The 21,217-nt window shown below is 42.0% G+C and overlaps 1 protein-coding gene across 1 annotated transcript in view; it reads left to right on the top strand.

The window, feature by feature from the left end:
* The window catches only part of LOC139593394 (von Willebrand factor D and EGF domain-containing protein-like), a 164,564-nt gene that overhangs the window by 113,469 nt on the left and 29,878 nt on the right, over nt 1-21,217 (top strand). The window contains exons 2-5 of the mRNA XM_071434220.1: nt 5,186-5,370; nt 15,571-15,796; nt 15,845-15,958; nt 18,342-18,574. Of these exons, the coding sequence (XP_071290321.1) occupies nt 5,186-5,370; nt 15,571-15,796; nt 15,845-15,958; nt 18,342-18,574 (758 nt within the window). The remainder of the gene's footprint in view (nt 1-5,185; nt 5,371-15,570; nt 15,797-15,844; nt 15,959-18,341; nt 18,575-21,217) is intronic.

Here is a 21,217-nt window from a genome sequence, read left to right as displayed (position 1 = left end):
ATCATTCCTGGTCACAGAGCAATCACAGCCCATCACCAAACGCTGCTCTTGGTTAGCATTGCCTGCATCAGTCACTGGCTTTTCAATCATCCGCCACACAAAAGTTATTTTACAATTTGCCAGCTATTTCCCAAGGCTTTAGAATGCCCTTTAGATATATTGTGTGGCTTTGCCCAAAGCAAACATGCACCTCAGGCTTGTGGACTATATTTCTTGCAGGGTTTCCTGGCTGCCATCACCTATTGATAGTATTTGATTTGCAGCCGCTATTCAAAGCAAACAAACAAAATCTCACAACTTCTTAAACCTTCCTCCACCTAAGCCACTGATATTTACTGGGAGCAAGAGGGACGGGTAAAGCTCTATTACACTTGTACTCATCTGTCTTTAGAAATGAAAGCAAAGGTTTAGCAAGTTATTTCCTTATGATTTTTCAGCCTGCCACTCTTAAGTTTCCTGGCTTTATCTCTGATATGGCTGATGCTTCTTCCCATAGCCATAAGCAGGAGGGACAGACTCTCAGCAAAAAGACTCAAAGCAGCATTTTTCTCACCAATACCTCTGCCCAAAAAGTGTACAGGGACTCAGCTGTTTGCAGAGCATCCAGCTTGAAACAGCAGCGGGTGTTTCAGGTGTTAAATGTGTGGGCAGGGAGGGTATCCCAAAGCAGGGAGTCTCCCAAAGTGATGATGCCCTGTGTTCACCTTTCCAGAGTCATGTTTGGCACAGAAAGGGCTTCCAGGCTGCCCCCAGGACCTGCTGACACAAATATCTCCCCAGCTGTGGTCACATCGATGTTTCCTTTAGCTGAGAGCCAAACCATGTGCCCACAGCAGCACATGCAGCTCAGATACCCAACTCCTGCTCATTTTCCATGGGATATTGCTGGATGCTTCTGCCTTCTGCAGGAGGCTCTCCTCCCCCCAGCGAGCCCACAGGCTGCCCCTCCTTTCCCACACATTAACAGGTGACTCTCAACAGCCAGGCATTAACAGCAGCATTCCTGATGGCTTCGATGGAGACAGGCTTCTCCCCAAGGAACCTGCTCCATCACTCCACCAGAGTTACTCAAATGTCATTTTCACTTAGCAGATACAGCAGCTACTATTATCTGTTTGCTTTCAGTGTCAAAGAGGAGCTACTCAGTGTCTCTTTTCCACAACTTTCTGACAAAAAATTGTTAAATTAAAAAAAAAAAAAGCTTTTGAGTCTATAGTAAAGCAAACAAATGTTTATGTCTCAGCAACAGCTCCTTGCCTATATTGAGTTGGTGGTAGTTCAAGAAGCAGCTCTTTGCAGGAGACTAAAGCACCAGGTACATCCAGCATTTAATTCCAACAGCTCTGGATAGAGAGCCACAAAATCTCACTGCAATGTTTAATTTCTTCCTGAAGGAAAGCAGAATGGTCACAATGACCAGTTCCCAAAAAAGCCAGTTTTTTCTTTTTTTTTTTTTTCCCATGGGCCCCTTAAATACAAGAGTAAGAATAGAGCTGAATTAAATTAAATTTGTTATCTTAATAAAACAAATATTTCCTTTTTAAGACAACCTCATCTGCATAGCCCAGAGTAACATTGGTTCCATACTAGACATGAATGTGGACATGAAGGGGGACAGCTGGGATGTTGTTGTTGTCCATAAGCTTGACACCTGCACCTGAATTAAAAAAGAACAGGAAAGTTTTTCGTCTGATTTGAATGTAGCTGCAGCCACCATAAGGTACAAGTGGGCATCTCTCAGATGAAGAACCAACAGGGCTCAGCTGTGCCTTCTTGTTGTTTTCTTTTAAATAACACTTTTATAATAAAATCTGATTACATTGATGCCTTTATTCATTTATTTCTGCAGGAAAGCCAGTGGTAATTAACTCGCACCGCAGCCTGCAATTTGCATGTTAAAGTTTACAATCACCCTGCCACAGGGCCATAATAAGCACCATTTTACAAGGGGAACTCAGTAATTGAGGGTTTGTTTTGCTCCTGTCTCGCTGCTGAACCTGGGTGAGGCTTTTTGTGCCACCAGGGTCTGCTCTGCGTCAGGCAGGGGACAGAGCCCATCAGGCTGGCTCGGGGCAGTGACAGCAGATCCATTTGCCATCCTCAGAGACAGCCTGCCAGCACAGCCAAACCCAGCACAGCTACAGAAACACGCTCTGGCAGTGGGCTCAGGGTGAAACACACCTTCAGAGGTGGCTGTTTGAGACAGGGCTCCTTTGGGACCGAACACATTCAATTTACTGGATGAGCACCCCTCTCCTGAGGGACCTTGGAGGTGTCCCCCATGTGCCTCCCTGGCCCCTGCCAGGCCCATCTGCAGCGTTCAGCTCCTCTGGTGATGATGTGAGAAAGCCTTTTCTAAACTACTGCAAACAAAACCGTGCAAGGGATGAAAAATAATTAGCCATGTGTCAGTGTCTGATATATTTGCATTGTTTAGACAGAGTAGTTCATCACTGGTAAGACCACAACATGTGGTGTGAATTTGGATTATAGCTAATACATATCAAGCAGAAGGCTATTAGTTACATCTAAAGGCACTATTTGATATTATTATTATTGAGAGACTGAATGCTATTAATTATATTACAATGTCCTTGCGAGATTCCTGTGGCAATACCATGCAAAGAGCTGTTTGCTTTTAGATTCTTTTTCCCTTTGTTCAGACAGGAGCTAATTCAGGCAAGCAAAAGGCATAAGGAGCCAAGATTCTGTTCCCATTAACACTCCTGAAGCCTTGAGTGGTACTGGAGGGGTCAGCAAGGGTCTGCATTTTTTTAAGGGGTTTTAAATATAGGGTAAACTTTCCATTTTTGTAAAATAGTTGGTCTGCTGAAATGTCACCTCTTCCCTTGGGCTGGGAATTAGCAAAGGACAGTCTCCATGTGGTCTCCAGAAAGGACTTCTGAGGGAAGGAATTTGATCCCATATTTAATTAGAGGTGCAATATTTCCAAGTGTTCCCTCTCTGAAATGTCTCTTACGTATAGGAAAGAAAAGCTTAGGGCACTTCTTTTTTATTTAAAAAGGCAATTGTATTAATTCAGCAGAATTTTGCATTGGAATTGCAATGGCTTTGACAGTTTAGTTCCCTGAAAATTGCAATAAAGCCTTCGTTACACTACATTTTGTCCCCATTTGTCTTGTGTACCATTGCCTTGCCTTTGGCACAATCAAAATAATCTTTAAAAATACTGCCATAAATGGATTGACTTTGACCTTCTGAGTATCTTGTCAATAAAATAAAAATGATAAATGTGTTTCAGAGTGCCACTGGCGCAATATTAAAGCAGAGTTACAATCTGAAAAGTGACATTTGAAAAATTAAGTTGTGGGGAGGGGTCTTATTCTCTGTCAGCGGTGCCACATAAATAAGCTCTATTTACAGTGAAAAGAGGTGATTTTGCTAACTGCCAGTTTGTGCAATTCCTGTGATGTGGCCTCTGCCTCTTACATCATCATTAGCAATTAAAGATTACTGCAGCAAGAAATTAGCTGAGCCTTCTGCTGCTGAGGCACGGAGCAGAGCAGCTCCACCTCAGTCCCCTCCTATGCCCACTCTGCAGTGCTGACGTGGGGAAAAGGGACCTGGCCTCATCAGGGAATGGCTCAGATAACCAAGAAAAGGCCATTTTTGATCAGCTCTTTGGAGATAAACAACTTCTAACAGAATCACCACGAGGCTTCTTTTTATTAGGTGAGAAGAAAAGAATTGAATATTGTGTAAAAGTCAAGAAATGTATGAAAATAAACAGGGCAGGCGAGTAAACAAACACACGTCAAGGGGCAGCAGGTTTGATTCAGAATTTGAGATGCACACACACAAGCCCTGATGTGCTTGGCTTTATGCCAAGCTCAAGTGAGTCTGACCTGCGGCTTCAATATTTGCAAGCCTAACTTGAGCTGATTTCTCAAAACCCTTTACTGTTGTTTTTATATCATTTCTTTTTTTTTTTTTTTGTCTTTTCAATATTTCTTGTTCTGCATCTTCTTAGCACATATTTAAAAGCATTGGAGAGCGCTTTGTACTTGAGCATCAATTTATATCATGATTAAATCATTCATGCATGTAGTAAATGAAATTAAAACCCCACATACTTTCAAAGGTCACAAGACTTTGGAACCCCAAAACATGACTTGATTTCTGAGGAGGAGACATTCAGATGTTAATCCCTAAAATTAGGCTGAAATCATGTTAAAAGGTGAAGGGGTTTGGTCCTGATTCAGATATGATGAAAATCTAGATAACTAAAATCTTTATGTTACTAAGCTTGCATCTTGATATATTTAAATCTGGATTTGTTTGCCTTGAAAATTATCCCAATCCTAAAATGAATCGGAACATAAAAGGATATAGGATTGTCTAGGCTGGAAAAGACAGGTGTCTGCTGAGGAAGGCAGGAGCCTTCCTTCAAATGGAGAATGTAAACCCCCTCCCTCAAAATTATTATAATTTTGAAACTAAGGGGCTCTCAGGCAAAGATATGGGAATAGGAATAACAGTTCTTTACCAGGAAAATTAAAATACAAATGCAGTAGTACAAAAAAAAATAACGACAGTGATAGAGTCAGAACATGACCTGCCCCCTTGTGTGTCAGGGGGTGGCACAGCCCCATCCCATGGGGGCTCAGCCCTCCTGCAGTGCCAGCTGTGGCTCTGCTGAAGCAGGGATCCTGCACAAGGGGGGAGTTTTCCTCTGCAGCTCCAGGGCTGCTGGAGATGGGCCTGGGCTCCCTCTGGCAATGCAGGGCAGCAGGAAGCTGCTCCTCTGGGAATGCAGTGGGCAGAGGCTGCTGTGGTGTTCTAAATGTCAGATTATATCCAGGCAGGAATGCTTGGCTCCTCCCCCTGGGCGGAGCATCTCCCAGTGGGATGATGGCATTTGATCAGCCATGCAGGGGCACTCAGTGGCCCATTAACAGAAGATGATTAATATTTAATGGCCCATTAGCAGAAGATAATTAATAATTAATGGCCCATTCATAGAGGATATTTCCCGGGGGAGGATTGGTTGTTGAAGAGATAAAGAAACCTGCCCAATGGACAGAAGATAACTGCCCCACCTCTAACAGCAGGAATAGAACACACACCCCTATTTCCAATCTCAGACAAGAATTTAGGCAGCTATTAGTGGCGTCTAAATTAAAGTGATTAACTAATGACTCACTGCCCTCTCCATCCTTCCCAGCTCCCGAGTGCTGGCCCGGGGGACACCGCATCCTCCGCAACCCGCGCAGGAGCACCAGCTTCGACTCCCTGGAGCTGCAGAGGGCGGGCAGCCAGGAGCTGGTGTGTGACCACTCCTTGCCACCAGCATGGTACCGCCTCATGCTCGGCCAGCGGCCCGTGGAAATGCCCACCAGATGTGTCGAGGTCAGCAGAACGTGAGCTCTCCCCTGGGGAGCTGCAATAAAACCCTCTGGGGGGGTTTCCTTCCCCATCCCTCTCTGTGCTGTCCTAGGCTGTGCATCCACTGGGGATAGGGGGGTGGGTCAGAACCCAGGGCATTCCTCTGACTGCCCTGGAGGACTCGAGACCCTGGCAAGGGGCTCAGAGACCTTGGCATGGAGTCAAAAACACCTGTGCCTTCGATTTTAACCCATGGAAACAATGAACAACTTTGTATGAAGAGTTACAAGCCACAGGAGTTTGAGTAGAATGATGGTAAATTTGTGACAAGGTGAAAAAGTATAATTTTGGGGTTTTTAGAATGGGGATTCAAGAGGCAAGATGGAGGAATCTGGGCGTGTCTTCTTCTTCTTCTTCTTCTTCTTCTTCTTGCCCTCCATCTTCTGCTGTGATGGTGGCACTTTTGGATTGGTTTAAAGTAGAGACAGACTGTCTAACACAGGTGATGGGTATTGGAAAATTATTGTAAATAAAGTACACATAGTTTTTAGCATAAAAAGATAACACGGTCAGTGTGCCATGAACCGACCTGCTGGGCAGATCTCAGCGGGTCAGAGAAAGAATGTAACAGATAAGAGAAAATAAACAACCTTGAGAACCAGAGCTGAGGAATCTCAACTTCTTCTTCAGTCGCGGGGCTGGGAAAAAGACTCTTTAATACCTTGGGAGCCATTTCACCAACACAAAACCCGAGAGGGGTACTAATGGGAAAAGCACTTGAATGATGATGATGGTAATAATAATAACAATAATAATTACAAGAATAATGGCCACAACAATAAAAGCAACAGCAACAAAACCACCACCCTCACCATCAAAACCAACAACACCACTGTCACATGCAAGGACATCAGTCAGAGACCAGGATCCCCATGGAACAGCCAATATTCAGCCAGGCTAGGAAATATTCCAGCATAAAGCCAGGTGTTTTCCAGCTCCACAGAGAGATTTTTAGTAAACCATGTATGTCACCTCAAGCTGTGCTTTTTCCAAGCAACTGTATGGCTTTAGGAATGGATTCTGCAGCCTGACTCTTCTCCCATATAAATTATTATGAGTTAAGGACTTCTTCTGCTGATGAAATTAGAAGGGAGAAATCAGAAGAAATAATATTTAAAGAGATCTTTGGGGAAACTGAAGGAAAAGTTAAAGTTGAATCTCTTTCTGCATTGAATCAATTCTTGCATTCTTTAGTTTCATAAGTATGCTAATGGCTTTGTGGAGCAAAATACCCTCCACATTCTCTATAAAAGAGACAAAACAATAATTATCTGGTTTTATCTGTGTTTAATATGTATGACAATAATGTTTGACTTGCAATCATTGTTGCCAGAGCAACTTGAGCCCCTCACTAAAGTCACTGCCACCTCAAATATCCCAACTGCAGGAGGTTAGCATAATTTCAAACATAAAGTTAAACAAAATTATTCAGAAAATAATAAACTAATTACCATAAATTACTTAAAAGATTAAATATTCAGCCTAGGGTGCCAGGATCTTTGGTATGGGGTGATTCTACTCTAGCTGGAGAACCCTCTCAAAATTAGCAAAAACATTTTATATCCATTCAAACTGGACCTGTGAACTCATCACAACTGAAGTTTACCTTAATAATTTAACATTTAGTGAAATGTTAAGAGATAGTCGTTATTTCTGTAGAATTTTTTACACTTTGAATATATAAACTATAAATCTTATTGACATTAAGTGGCGGGCTTATGATTGAAAGATTAATTTCAGGGCATCCTCAATTATCCCAATGCACTATGAAGTTTTTCAGGTTGCTCTATAAGTGTACAAATATATTCTATAATATTATTTAATTTTTCATTCTATTTCAGCAATTCTGAGTGTGCAGCAGTGCTCAGCTGCATGAGATTGCTTTCTAACAATGCATGCTTTTGTTTCTTTTAATCTCTTCTCTGGCGTTTTTCATTCAGGTTTGTGAAGGTATATTCATTAGTTTAGTTTCTTATCTTGTCACATAATTCTTGCCATTGGTTTCTTCATTATCCTCTGAATGACAGTAAATCTCTTCTTCGCCATGCTGATGAAGGATTACATCTGTTAGATGTCAAAACTGAAAGAATACACTTCTTTTAGATCTTCACCTTCTAAATCTGCCTCTACATTCTATCTCTTCCACTTAATTAAATCATTGTTTGATTTGGTTTTCCATTTAATTTCAGCAAAACCTCTGGAACAAAATAATTTAAATTAATAACTGTGCAGCTTCCACTCCTTAATAAGCAGTTATTATTGGACATTCCAGTCTGGCTGGAGCGAGCTGATTTTAATTAAAAAAGTCAAAGACAAAACCCTGAACAGATAGAAGAGAAAAGAGACCAAATAAAGCCTGACAATACAGCTGCAGAATTAAAAAGTACGTTACTCCAGCACCTTGTAAAATATATACCCAGTGATAGCCTGTTGATACTGGCCAGATACAATTAGCTGCTTATCAACAGATGAGATTAACTTCTTAATTCAGAGTGCTGGTAGGTAAGGACTCCTGCCACCCAGCTGAGCTCAGGAGGGATTTAAGCCGTGCTGGAGATTTGGAGCTTGGGGGAGAAGGGTGGGAGGACAATGGCACGTGCTGGGGGACACGAGGGAGGGGAGCTCCCACAGCCTGACTCCTCCAGACAGCCTGTGCTCTGAGCCTTGCCATGAAATAAACCTCCACAACAAAAATACGTCCTTGTCTGCACGCTGTTTCACAAGCACAGGGAGTGTTAGATCCAGCAGGTCACACAGGGGGGTTGTGAGAGCCCCAGAATGCAGCCCTGCCACAGCTCAGGGGCACAGCAAACTTTGCAATGGAAAACGAGCAGCAGCTCTTAAGGAGCTGCTTCCCATCCACTCATTTAATTAAAAAAGGGGGGGAAAAAAAGGGAGAAAAGACAGAAGAAAACCCCACAAGCTACAAAGTGGAAAAAAAGACAGAAGAAAAAGCCAAAAGCTTTTATGTCTGAGAAAGTGAAAATATTAATTGCATTCCTGAACTTGCCATGCCTTGAATCCAACTGCTGTCCATAAACTTATTTCTCCAGTGGCAAAATGTTTTTGATTGAAGGAGCTTTCCAATTTAGGCTTTGCCTGCTGAATTTCTCAGGGCAGGTAACAAATGATCCTGACCTCCCTCCCTCTATTTCTTCCTTGCCTTTCCCCCCATGCTCCCAAAGGAGGCACAGCAATTACCAGATCCTGGACATGCACTCCTGGCCACAGCCACTTCCCTATCCAAAGATATATTGTAGTAGAAGTCCAATAAAAATTTGCAAATTTTGGATCCTCATGTGTTGAGGCTGCTGTCACAGATCATGGTTTGTTCTTCAAGAACTGCCAAATCTTCTGTGAAAGGCAAAAACACTGAATGAAAAAAAGTATAGTGGAGCTTTTAATAAGATTAAGTCACTATATTAAGAAGCAAGAAACAATGCACAGACATGGCCAGATCATAGTAAAATGACCTTCAGAGGAAGAACAAAAGATGTGAAAATTAAAGCTCAACAGAAAATCTATTAAAAATACAGAGAAGTACTTAACAGCCAATATGGGAAAACATACATCAATTACAGAAAATCCAGCTTCTGAATTCAAACAATACAGGGTATATGCATACACCTGGATTCATGTACATATGGGCAAGCCCCGTGGGAGGCACAAACATTAAAAAGAAATGTGAAGGAACATCACACACTAATGTTATTGAAGCTCTGCTCCACAGTCAGATAAAAGATCAATCTGTGGATTACAGCAGAGCAGCGCTGCCTGTAATGCTGCCTGTAATGCAAATTCAAGTGCCACACCACACTCACAGCAAAGCCAGAAATGGGCTGAAAATTCTCTCCTTCCTGTGGAGAAGTTCCACTGGCCCCAGGTGCTTGTCCTCACCAGCAGCTGAATGGCATTTTCTGGAGAAAATGGCAGGATAGGGGAATAATTTCATTTTTTGCACATTAACAAACTCCAGCAACCCCTGGTTCAGAGAACTTCTGGGTTCAAACACTTCTGGGTTGTTCAATTTTCTTGTGAGGGCAAGAGGAGGGGCAGACCCTGGTGACAGTGACAGGACCCGAGGGAATGGCCTGAAATTGTGCCAGGTGAGGTTTAGGTTGGATATTAGGAAAAGGTTCTTTCCCCAGAGGTGGTTAAGCAGTGAACAGGCTCCCCAGGGAAGTGGTCACAGCTCCAAGGAAGTGATCCACAGATCCTGGCAGAGCTCAGAAGTGTTTGAACAATGCTCTCAGGCACCTGGTGGGACTCTTGGGTTTGTCCTGTGCAGGGCCAGGATTTGGACTTGATTTTAATGGGGACCTTGTGAGTCCCTTTCAGCCCCACAGATTCTGTGATTTAAAGTAATTTCTCTCCCATGAGCCAGCCCCATAACTGCAATTTTTTGGCACACACAATTCTGTAGTGAGATTTTCTACAGGCTACTTATGGATATGAGACTCTGTTTGAGAAATGTCCAATAATACCTGCCTGTGATGGGTTAGCAAGATAACTTCCAATGCCTTTCTTCAGAAATTTCATCCTCTAAATGAGCAAAACCCTCTCCAAATCTGAGCATGCTCTAAATTCAGGTGCAACTGTAAATGTGCATGTGTAAATGGAGGACATGTTATGCAGTAAGGGTTGGTATTTTCTCAATAGGTTCATTTTTAGCACTATAGGTTTACTTTTTTACATGTATACTAGGATCAAACACAAGTTTAAATGCTAATCTTTAGTGTATAAAACAAGGTCATGTTAAAGCATGGCAAATCTAACCTTAATGTGCCAGTTCCTAGAGGAGAAGATTTTATTTTCCATGCTTAGTTTCATTCCCTCCTCTTAAACCTCTTCTAGAACATTTTATACTCACAATCAAAACACAGCACCTCAGCTGCATGCCATTAATTTATTATTTTGTTTCAATTATTATTTTGCTCTGAATCCAGCCCCACTTTGATTTGCAATTGTTCTATGAATTTAAAAGCAAGTGACACCTTCAAGGTATTATTTAATCTTTAATTCTTTCTTGAACACTTATGTGAATATTCCAAATCATAATGCTAGGTATGAAGAGCCTTTGTTTTTCTGGCTTGTTTTTCAGACATTTAAAACCTCTTCTGTAGAAATTACAATAACAGCCTTTATTGTTCAGAGGCATGTGCTTAAAAGAAAAACAAGACAAGCACCAGTTTAATTGCTACTACAGATATTCCTGACGTAAACTGATTTCTGTGGAGTTTGGCCCCAGACTCAAATTAAAAAAAACCCCAAACTTATTTACTTTAACTAACTACAAAGAAATTTAAAAAAAAAAAAGCTAAAGTAAAGTTTTGAGTGGATAACAGATGCAAAATCATAATGCTTTAACTGCCAACCAGCAGCACACCAAAAGCCTTCCATCTCCATCCAACTAAAACAATGCATTCCTCACATATGGTGCTACTTATTTTTAACAGCATAATTTCAGCAATACCCAAGTGACAAGAACAATCGAGCTTGATTTCTTTGTGCAATTATGAAGAACCACAGTGTCCAATCAATCAAACTGGTTGATACTCCAAACCCCAAGCAAATGGAAGGAGACATCATTGGATTAAACAATAATGGCTTGTTCCCTTGTTTTGGCAAAGGGAGAAAACTTTTTTTTTTTAATCGTTTAGGTTTTCTAAATTGGATTATTTAAATTATTATCTGGTGTCTAATTAGGAATCAAAAATACTTAATGAATGCTCACCTGCCACATTGAGGTGTTGCAAAGATTAATTGGGTAAGGTTTATAAAATGCTTTGAAGATTAAAAATACCACTTAATTATGATTGGATAAAGCATGGAAGGATACTAAAGAAGGCTGCCAAAGGCCTGAAGTGTCCCTTCAGTGTTGGAGAAGTTCTCCTTTGTGCAAGCTGTGTCGCTGGACACCTGAACCTGTGGAGTTTGCTCTCCCATAGAGGCAGCTGTGTAATTCCTCCTTCCTTTTGGAAATGCTGCTGAGTGAGACTCCCACGTCTCTCCAACATCCTTAGAGCAGCAGTGACTGCAGGCATTGCAGGTAAATGCTCTGTTTGAAATGCCAATCATTTGCTACCTCTGTATTCAATTTTCTGGTTACTCTCCCAAATGACAGCTACAAAATTCAATGCAAATCATGCCACAGTGGGGACTTGAAAGTTTTGGCTCTTTGAAGCCTCTTCTCCTAGATTATTCTTCTAAGTTTCTTTGCTTTTTTGTTTTGTTTGTTGTTTTTTTTCTCCCGTTCTTATCTCTACTGCTGGTTGAACACATGAATATACATTTGCCATTGCCTTCCCAGGTCTGTCTTCTAATTCACAGAGGCCTCATGCAGCAAATCCTTTTGGCTAGTGTGTGGCAACTTGCCTGACTCAGAAGGACCACATGCAGCTCATAACAGAAAATAAATTCATGTGTGTCACAGAGCTGCCAGGAAAACAGGAATACTTGATTTATACCAAAATCCTTCCTCGGCCAGCCTGTAATCCTGTATCACAGTTTGTTGCAATGACTTGCTGTCTCACAGTCCGATTTTTTTACCCTCAAAAGGGTTGGTCATTGCTTATAATTTGAGCATGTTATATAACAAACTGTCTCTCAAGTGGTTTCAGTTTTTGGCCAGGGCAAATGCAGGAGATCCCCGTGGGGGTTTATCAGAAAGCTGCATTCTGACATCTGTGATGCCAATCCACACTTTCGCCAGCACTGAAATGGCTCACGGACTGCTGGTGAGGATAAAAACAGAGGGGGAAAACCACCATCCTCTTCTTCCAGCATTTCAGTTTTTCCTCTGTGTGTTAACAAGAGATCCAGGCCCAGTTTTATGTATGGATCACTTTCTGTCTTTTTTCACAGCCAGAATGCACTCACATCTATTCATCTCCATGGCCCCCAGCACAGCAGAGAGATGGGTGTCTCATTAATGAATTATCTTCCCAGCACTCCTGCAAGGCACCAAAGGCTATTACCATCTCAGCCACCTCCACCTCTGGTTGAGAGATAAGAAAGTGAGGTACACAGAGAGTCAGTGATTTGTTATTTGCCCAAGGTCAAGCAGCCAGGGAAACTGAGGCACTGTGTGTGCCTGGCCAGAGGCAGCTCAGCAGCTGCACTCCCAGTGGAGCAGCACTGATGTGTTGGCACCAGTTACATTGGTAAAGGCAGCATCAGATGGATGCTGTAGCTCATTTTAAGCAACAAAAGTTATTTTACAGAGAAGTGTAAGAGTATTTTTTCAGTTGGGATGGGTAGGTTGTGCTGTGTCTCCTCACCAAACCCTTTCCTAGAAGACTCTCTGAGTTTGCCCACATCCATTGAAATCCAGTGCTCACTCATCCCTGCTGCTCTGCTCCCCATAACTAATTCTTCCAGCTTGTGTGGCTCCAAACACCTCCAGGGTGAACTCACTAATACCTGCATTTAGTGCAATTTCAAAAAGAATGTTCCAGTCTGGCAATCTTTACAGAGGCACTGAAGTTTGTGGTTTCCTTGTGTAAGAGGAAATTCAGGCTGCAGGTATCACACCCAGACAAGGATGAAGCAGACACCACTGAGCTTCAGTTTCCATTCTCCTCCTTTCCCATGCTGCTTCTCTGGATGTTGTTTTCTCCACTCTCCCAGGTCATCACAAGTGTATGCTCATAAGCATGCTTTGGAAATGTGCTTCTCCACACCACTCCTTGCACTCTAGGTCAGAAATCGACCAGGATGCAATAAATTCCCATCATCTGTATTTTTACCAGCACAGAAAACACCCGTGTCCCTTAAAATGTAAATAAATAAACAGAACAAACCTCTTTAAACTTACACACAATGTGGGTATTAAAGAAAACAAGGGAAGGGATTGGTCTAAATTCCATCTAGAAGAATTTTTATGTTGGCCCCTCTTCTCCTTTGGTTGCACGGTGCTGGAAGGCTGCTGCTCCCCAGGGAGCTCCAGTGCCACCTGCAAGACCACCAGGACACCAAGCAGGGAAGGCAGGGTCAGCCTCTCTGCTCAGCTGCTGCTACTTTTCAGGAGGAAAAAAAACCAAAAACCCAACGACCTTGGACAATTTCAGTGGTGTCTCTCTGGAATCCTTGTTGTCAGAAGCCTGACTATAACTGGCTCCAAATGGAAATCAGACTGTGCCATGTCACATTGTTGTTGATTGTTTCTCTAGTACCCTGGCTTTCCTGGGTGTGCACCCCTTCTCCCCTGCCCCTGCTTCCTGGCTTGAATAGCTCCCAGGTACAACCCAGACTGCAGGAGGGAACTGGTGCGTGACTTAATAAATTTATCCTTTGGCTTTCACTGCTTCCCCTGCTGTCACAAATAACTTTTGATCTTGAAAGAGAAACATCAAACCCGGGCCAATGGGAAAAAATGCTGGGGTTTGGGTTGGTTTTTTTTTCCCCCCAATGTGATTTATAGCCAAACACACTGGGAAGAATCACGTTCCCCAAGCTGGACTAGTAGAGATGGTTCACTGTCACTGGCTGAAGAAATGCAAAGTGACAGCAGCAGTCACGCTCTGCTGAATATGACTGATGTCTGAGAGCAAATTATTGTCAGTATTTGGTAATAATTTCCAAACTTTAGCTCAAATACCTCTGTGCTTTGCATATTGGCAAATGCTAGGTAATGGTGCAGAAAAATGAGTCACCATTGTAATTGGCTTTGTATATTTAATAAGGCCCTGATTACACCTAATCTCCTCACTGAGGTGCTTAAATTAAAGACAGCTTTAGAGAACCATGTTCCTTTAGTCAGAGGAGAGAGCCTGACAGGTACAGAGGGCAGCTCAGATCTGAGATTCCTGAACACACATCCCTACGTTGGGAAATGGAAATCAGTCTCTCCTGGCCATGACTCAACATGCTGTCATTTAAACCATTTAAGACCAATGCCTTCTGCTTTGGGATTTTCTGTATTCAGGGAATTTGTTAATAGATAAAAGCCTGAAAGCAAAAAAAAAAAATAAAAAAAAAATTTAGACAATTAAGTCATGCACATCCTGCACATATGTTTTGTCCATCTTTCATACGTGTCTCTCTTCAAGAGTGAGGGAGAGGCCCCACAAACATGTCCAGGGTGTGCTGGAAGGGCAGGAGCTGCCAGCAGCAGGGCAGATGGTTTGGGGGCAGGTGATCTAGCTTGATTTCATGCTTTCATCTTCTTCATACAAACCAACCAAAGCCAGAGGAAAATACTTTGGAATCCTGTTATTGTGTCCTTTAAGCATTTTTATCTGTGTAAAGCCACCTCTCAAAACCGAGCAAGACATTTTTATCCCCACCTACACAGCTTTTTCACTGACCCTCCAGGTTCACACAGGCTCTTGGGTTTTAATGATCTCCACTTTCAAGAAAGGGAATGAAATCTTGTGATTTCAATGAGGATTATTTGGGCAAGCTTCCATCCATTTCCCTGCGCTTCTTGTCATCCCATTCACTTTTATTGTTTTCACTTGGTACCGGAATTTTTCCTTTTTAAATTTAACATTTCACTTCTTTAGGTTCCTCTCCTCTCTATTTATCTTTTTTCTCTGATTTCAGGATTTTGATTGGAGTAATTTTGGTAAGTTTTGGTCCTTTTCACTGCGCCTCATTTCATCTCAGTCCATTTGGTTGTAGCCACTCCATTTCCTAATTTTCTGGTTTTTTTCAATTGTTTTTGATTGTATCTCCCTTCCAGAGTGTGTGTTGGTCTTTGTTCTCTGATTTCAAGATTTCAACAAGGATTATTTGGGCAAGCTTTGGTCCATTTCCCTGCACTTCTCATCATCTGATTCACTTTTACTGTTTTTACTTAGTACCAGAATTTTTCCTTTTTCTTTTTTTTTAATGTTTCATTTCTTCTGTCTCTTTGTTTACTTTTCTTCCCTGATTTCAGGATTTTAATTGGACTAATTTTGGCAAGTTTTGGTCATTTGCACTGCCCCTCATTTCATCTCAGTCCATTTGGTTGTAGTCACTCCATTTCCAAATCTTCTGGATTTTGTTTCAATTCCATTTTATTTGATCATATCAAATGATATCAATTTGATCATATCAAATGCTTCTTTCCAGAGTGCTTGTTAGACTTTGTTCTCTGATTCCACGATTCCATTCGTTTTCCTGAAAGGAATCTTACCACACTTAGACGTAAACCTCTCCTTTTTTGCGCACCCTCAGATGAACAAATGTGGGACCCAAGCCCCGGTGTGGCTGTCCCTGAAGTCTGAATCCCTGCCAGCTCCAGGGGAGAGCAAGAGGCTGACGGGCTGTGCCACCTGGCAGGGCTTTGGGGGCACCAGGGACTGCTGCCTGTTCCGGATCCCCGTCGCCGTCAGGAACTGCGGCGCTTTCTTTGTGTATCTCCTGCAGCCCACCCCAGGATGCATGGGCTACTGTGCAGAAGGTGAGGACCAGTACAGAATTTATCAATAAGATTGCTTGTGCCTCTCAGGCTGGGTGCTCAAAGGCCCCGGCGTTGCAGTGTGCATCTCGCTGACCTTGCGAGTCAAGCGTCGCTCCCGCGAAGGCGCGGAGCGTGTAGGAAATAAATCAGTGGCAGTCCAAGGTGTTCCTGAAGAATAGCTCCTATTACCAGTGCAAAATGTAATCTGGTGTGTATTGCTGAAGCGTTCTCTGCTTGGTTACAGCTCACGTGTAACCTTTCCCACTGTCTTTGGCTCCACTTTGGCTTGAAGTTGCAAAGCGAGTGAGCAGAGGCATCTCAGCTGTATCCAGGAGACTGTCTCTAAGGCCTCTCCTTATCTTTAATAATGCAGTATCCCCCCTCAAAAAAAGGTAATTCTGAAACTCTGCAAGGAGGAAAAAAAAAAAAAACCCAAACCAAATTGATAACATCTTTTTCATGACATTTATATAATTGTTCTCGTCAGAAATAATTTTCAGCCTACTACGAGAGATGTAACCCCTGCTTGGTAGCTAGGAAACAAAGGGAAAGCAGAAAGCAATTGCTCATTCAGTTAAACCTCCTGAACTTTGGAGCATGGCCAGGTGCATGTAGATTTCATCAGAAAACATGCTTCTTTCTCGAAATGAAAAAATTACCTTTATACTTTCCTTTTAGTGTTTTTGGACAGAGACATGACACTGAGAAACTAGGGTTATCAGCTTTTCAGTTTTCAAAATCCAAGCTTAAATAAATTTTAAAGAGAAAGATAACTATTTTCTTATCTTTATCAATATTTTAACATTTCTACTTGAAGAAGAGGAAGGAAGGAAGAAAGGCTCAAAGGACATGAGATTAATTCAGTATTTGAAATAAAAAAAAAATCCATTAAAATAAATGAAACCAATTCTTACTCAGAAATTACTTTTTAACTGAATAGTCATTTTTCAGTTAAAGCTTGGCTTTTTTATAAACTATAAGATTTCCACTATTCTTGTTCAAAGAACTTTTTTGCCAATACATTTTGGGTGAATAATTTTGTCCTATTTGATGAGTCACACCTGTTCAGTGATATAAAGCCACCTGCACTTCTAAGAAAAGGATGCTTATCCCTTCCCAATCTCATTTGCAGTGAGGTCTAGTCCTTCAGAGTCTTTAATTTCTAGCCTTTAGGATGTTTTTGCAGTCTCATACATTGGATGGAAAAAACCTAAATCTGGAGTTTTTTTACTGGGTTTTTTTACCTCATGGCTTCAATTCAGCTGTAAATATTGCACCACAGGAGGCTCAGCTGGGTCCAGCTGCCATGGCTTTGTGTTGGGGTCAATTCCCTGGCTCCTTCGGCTGGAGGTTCAGGAGCAGGACAGCAATCAGCACTTCTGAGCTGCAAAACAAGCTGAATTTAAAACTCCATAACTTGGCAGAAAGGACACAGCTGGGAAAAGCAGAGTTTGTGCTTGCAATTCCACTCACATCCTCCCCTAAGCTGATCACCTAACTCTGTCCTTCTGGGATAATTTCCTGCACACAGTCATGATGTGAGCCACGGTTTGAGGCAGCTCCTCTAAGAAATGAAATACAAACGGGTATAAACAACTGGTCCTTATTCATCTTTTAAGTAACTTGTTTCTTACCTCTTGCTGCTTGCCCTGGACAGATGTTAATACATTGGTTCTCTGTTCTGCTAGAACAGCTTCATATTTTATTCTCTTGGGTTCCCACATATTATATTTTCTACACTTGTCCGAAAAAGTTACTTAATTTATCCTTTCAAAGCATCTGAACCAGCTTCATGTTTTGCTTGAGTCTGGGTCCCTAGAGATGAAAAACATCTCCTTACACTATTATACCTTTCTTTGTTTCTACTTTCTAGGGGAGTTTAACAGGAAGAAGGATTTCAGACTTCATTACTTGTTGAAGCCTACAGAAAGCAAGCTGTACTTTTAGAGCAATAGCATTATTCTGGGCAGAGGGAGACTATATTGAGCAGACCTAGCCTAGATACATCCTAAAACAGCCTGGAAAGGATGTTCAGTAAGGCAATAGAGTAAGGCAATAGAGTAAGGCAAAAAAGTAAGGCAATAGAGGCTGGCTGCTTTCTGGGAGTCAGTTTACCTCTGCAACATTGTGATTTCTCATATCTCTCCTGGGCTTTTTGCAAAACTTGGATCAAAAGGCTGTGCTCCGGGGAATTGCAAAGCTGAGGACCTTTGCCAGAGTAATTAATTTGTATTAATCCGAGTGCTTCATTTCAATAATGTTTCTCTCACTGCAAAATTAAAAAAAAATTTAAAAAATCAAAAAAAATTTAAAACCAGCAGGTCAGATGGTACAACAGCAATAGGTAGTCAGGACACAATTAGCAATTTTTGCATTTCATACAAAACACACCTTCTTGCTTGCATGATTACTAATTAAGTCACCAGAAGACAAAATGTAGTGCTCATCCCATGTTTAATTACATTGACATCTTCTTGTTAGGTGAACAACCATAACACCAAAATAACATTGTGTGCTACATCCCTCTTTTGTTCTCCTTTTCCAGACAAGCTTGCAAGCCTGGCTTTGCAACCGGCGATCACCCCCGAGCTCGTGCAAGGCCGAGTCCACCTGAAATGCAGCTACAGCCCCTCTCCCCCTGAGCCCCCAGTGCAGTTCAGGGTGCTCTGGTCTCGCCTCTCCAGCCCAGGGAAGAGGGAGCAGATCCAGCAGGAGACAACCCCACAGCCGTTTTCCTACGTGGAGATGGACGGCGCGAATCTCCGCCTGGGAGACACGGTAACGCCACTGCCTCCATGTCACACACCCACAGGGGACCCAACCTCCTTCCTAAACCTCTGTGGTGTTTTTATCAGTGCTGCTCCTCACTCCCTGTGCTTAGAGCTACTGCCCAAAAAGAGACCTGAGACTGTTTCATGGCAAGGTTATTTAATAACGTTAACCGGGTTCAGGACCTGTAAAATTTCTGTGAATTGCAGTGAGTTCTTGGAAGGTATTTTACCTTTTTTATTTTTTATTTATTTTTTATTTTATTTTATTATTTACCTTTTATTTTAGTCCTACGTGGAGATTTATTCCTACATTTATTTTTATTTTATTTATTATTTTTTATTTTATTATTTACCTTTTATTTTATTCCTACGTGGAGATGCACGGCGCGAATCTCCGCCTGGGAGACGCGGTAACGTCACCGCCTCCATGTCACACACCCACAGGGGACCCAACCTCCTTCCTAAACCTCTGTGGTGTTTTTATTAGTGCTGCTCCTCACTCCCTGTGCTTAGAGCTACTGCCCAAAAAGAGATCTGAGACTGTTTCATGGCAAGGTTATTTAATAACGTTAACCGGGTTCAGGACCTGTAAAATTTCTGTGAATCGCAGTGAGTTCTTGGAAGGTATTTTGCCACATTCTAAAGGCAAATTGAATATTTGCAGTTACATTACACCTTGAATGCTGTGGGGTTTGTGTAAGTGGTGGGTACATGTGCCTGAGCCAATTTTTGTTTAGTACTTTTTGTATCTTGCGGCAGAGGCAGGCTCAGCTGCATGCACTCAGTAATTTTTATATCCATGGACCAGAGACACAATAACATCTTTTCACAGGGGAAAAAAAAATATTATACATTTTAAAATAGAGGGAGATTCATTTTATGGGGTTTTTTTCATGTTGTTCTGCCTCTCTGATTCCAAATTCCTGGTTCAATAGCATACTGAAAGATAGAGTTCATTACAAAACAATCTTTAAGAAGTGTATTTGATGGCTTACACAGCAACAATGATCTGCTCTCAACAACAACAACAACAACAAAACAGAAACCAATACAGATGTGGAAAAAAAAAATGACTTGTGTATGAATTCATGGCCTTTTATGGTACAGAAACAAGGCTTTTAAATTTAAATTAGGTTCATAACTTTTACAGGCAGAAGGACATTAGTGATGCTACAGCAGACAGAACAAATAGGGATAATGTCCTGGTGTTAAAAGTAGGAAATAGCCTTGGCATTTTGCAGCACTTCTTTGAGACCATGGAATCATAGAATACCAGCCCTCACAAGGGTTCAAGGTTCATCTGGTCTAAATTTTCTTGGCAAAAGCACAGTCTAGACAAGACAGCCCAGCACCTTTTCCTGCTGAACCTGAAGTGTCCAATGTAGGGAAATCCACCACTCCTGAGATTATTCCAATGGATAACTGCTCTCATTGTGAAAAAAATTCTTTTTGTGGTCAATCTGAATTTCCCCTCATCTTTTCCATGTTACTACTTGTAAAAAGGGACCCTCCATCTTTGAATCCACTCTTTAAAAGCTGGCGATGAGGTTTCCCATAAGCCTTCTTTTATCAAGGCTGAATGAACCCAGTGCTCTCAACCTTTCCTCACATGGCAGCTTCCCAGGCCCTGGCTCATCTTTGTGGCCCTTCTCTGGACCCTCTCCAGGCTGCCCACATGTTTTTGTGTGGTGGTGACCCAAACTGAACACAATATTCCAGATGTGGCCTGAGAAATGCTGACTGAGATAACGATTTCTTTAGCCCAGTTCAGGGTCTGACTGATGATGCCCTTGCATGTAATAAGATGAGGCAGATCATTCTGCCAGTTTAAGACAAGTTTGTGCTATGAAGAGATATTCTCATCCAAATTATTTCACTTGCAATCACTTCAAATCTTGTTTTAACAGTCCTGAGGGATTCAGAGAAAATATGGTTCTGTTAACAAGTAGCATTGCCAAATCTTTATAAGACTATTTTTATTGTATTGAGTTTCCAGTAAGCCCTTCTTTGTCCTCTGCTGAAACTACGTGTTTAATTTAGTGGGTTTAGTGAGACTAAAGCATTCTCTTCCTTGTTAGGCTTCTTTAAAGGTCTTCATGGCCTATCAGCCTAATTATAATTATGCATAAATCATCACAGGTGAAAACCAAGCAATGAAGCTGCAGCTGCAACTGAGAATTCAGTTTTACAAAATAAAGGTTTTAAAAACAGCACGTCACTGTTTGCCATCCCAGTCTGGGTGTCTAACAGGAGTCAAAAGGGACTCTCACCTCCTGTGGTGTAAATCTGAAGAAATTTAGCATTTATAGGGCTACTCGAGAGGAAAAGTGATGCCACTAAGAGGAGAATCAAACCCTGGCACCAAATTCCACCACCAGGTGAGAGTTACCCAGAGGCAATGGGTGACTCTCACCTGCCCAGGAAAGATGCAGATGGAAGCATATTCTCTCAGGCACCATTAAAGGGGGGCCAGATTCACACTGATATGAGAGGGGAGACAGTAAATCAGGAGCACTTTCCAGAACTTTTCCCCTTCTCCATGCAGAGCCCAGTGGTAGCATCCCCAAGGCTGAGCATTGCCAGGTTGCACAAGGGGCATTCAAGGCAGAATTTGTCCCCCAGGACAGAGAATTTGCAGCATTTTGAAAAC

This window comes from Agelaius tricolor, unplaced genomic scaffold (assembly GCF_023055355.1).
Source record: "Agelaius tricolor isolate 1412-34295 unplaced genomic scaffold, bAgeTri1.0.p SCAF_10, whole genome shotgun sequence".
NCBI lineage: Eukaryota > Metazoa > Chordata > Aves > Passeriformes > Icteridae > Agelaius > Agelaius tricolor.
Note: the sequence above shows the minus strand (reverse complement) of the source record. Positions and strands in the feature narration are given on the sequence as shown.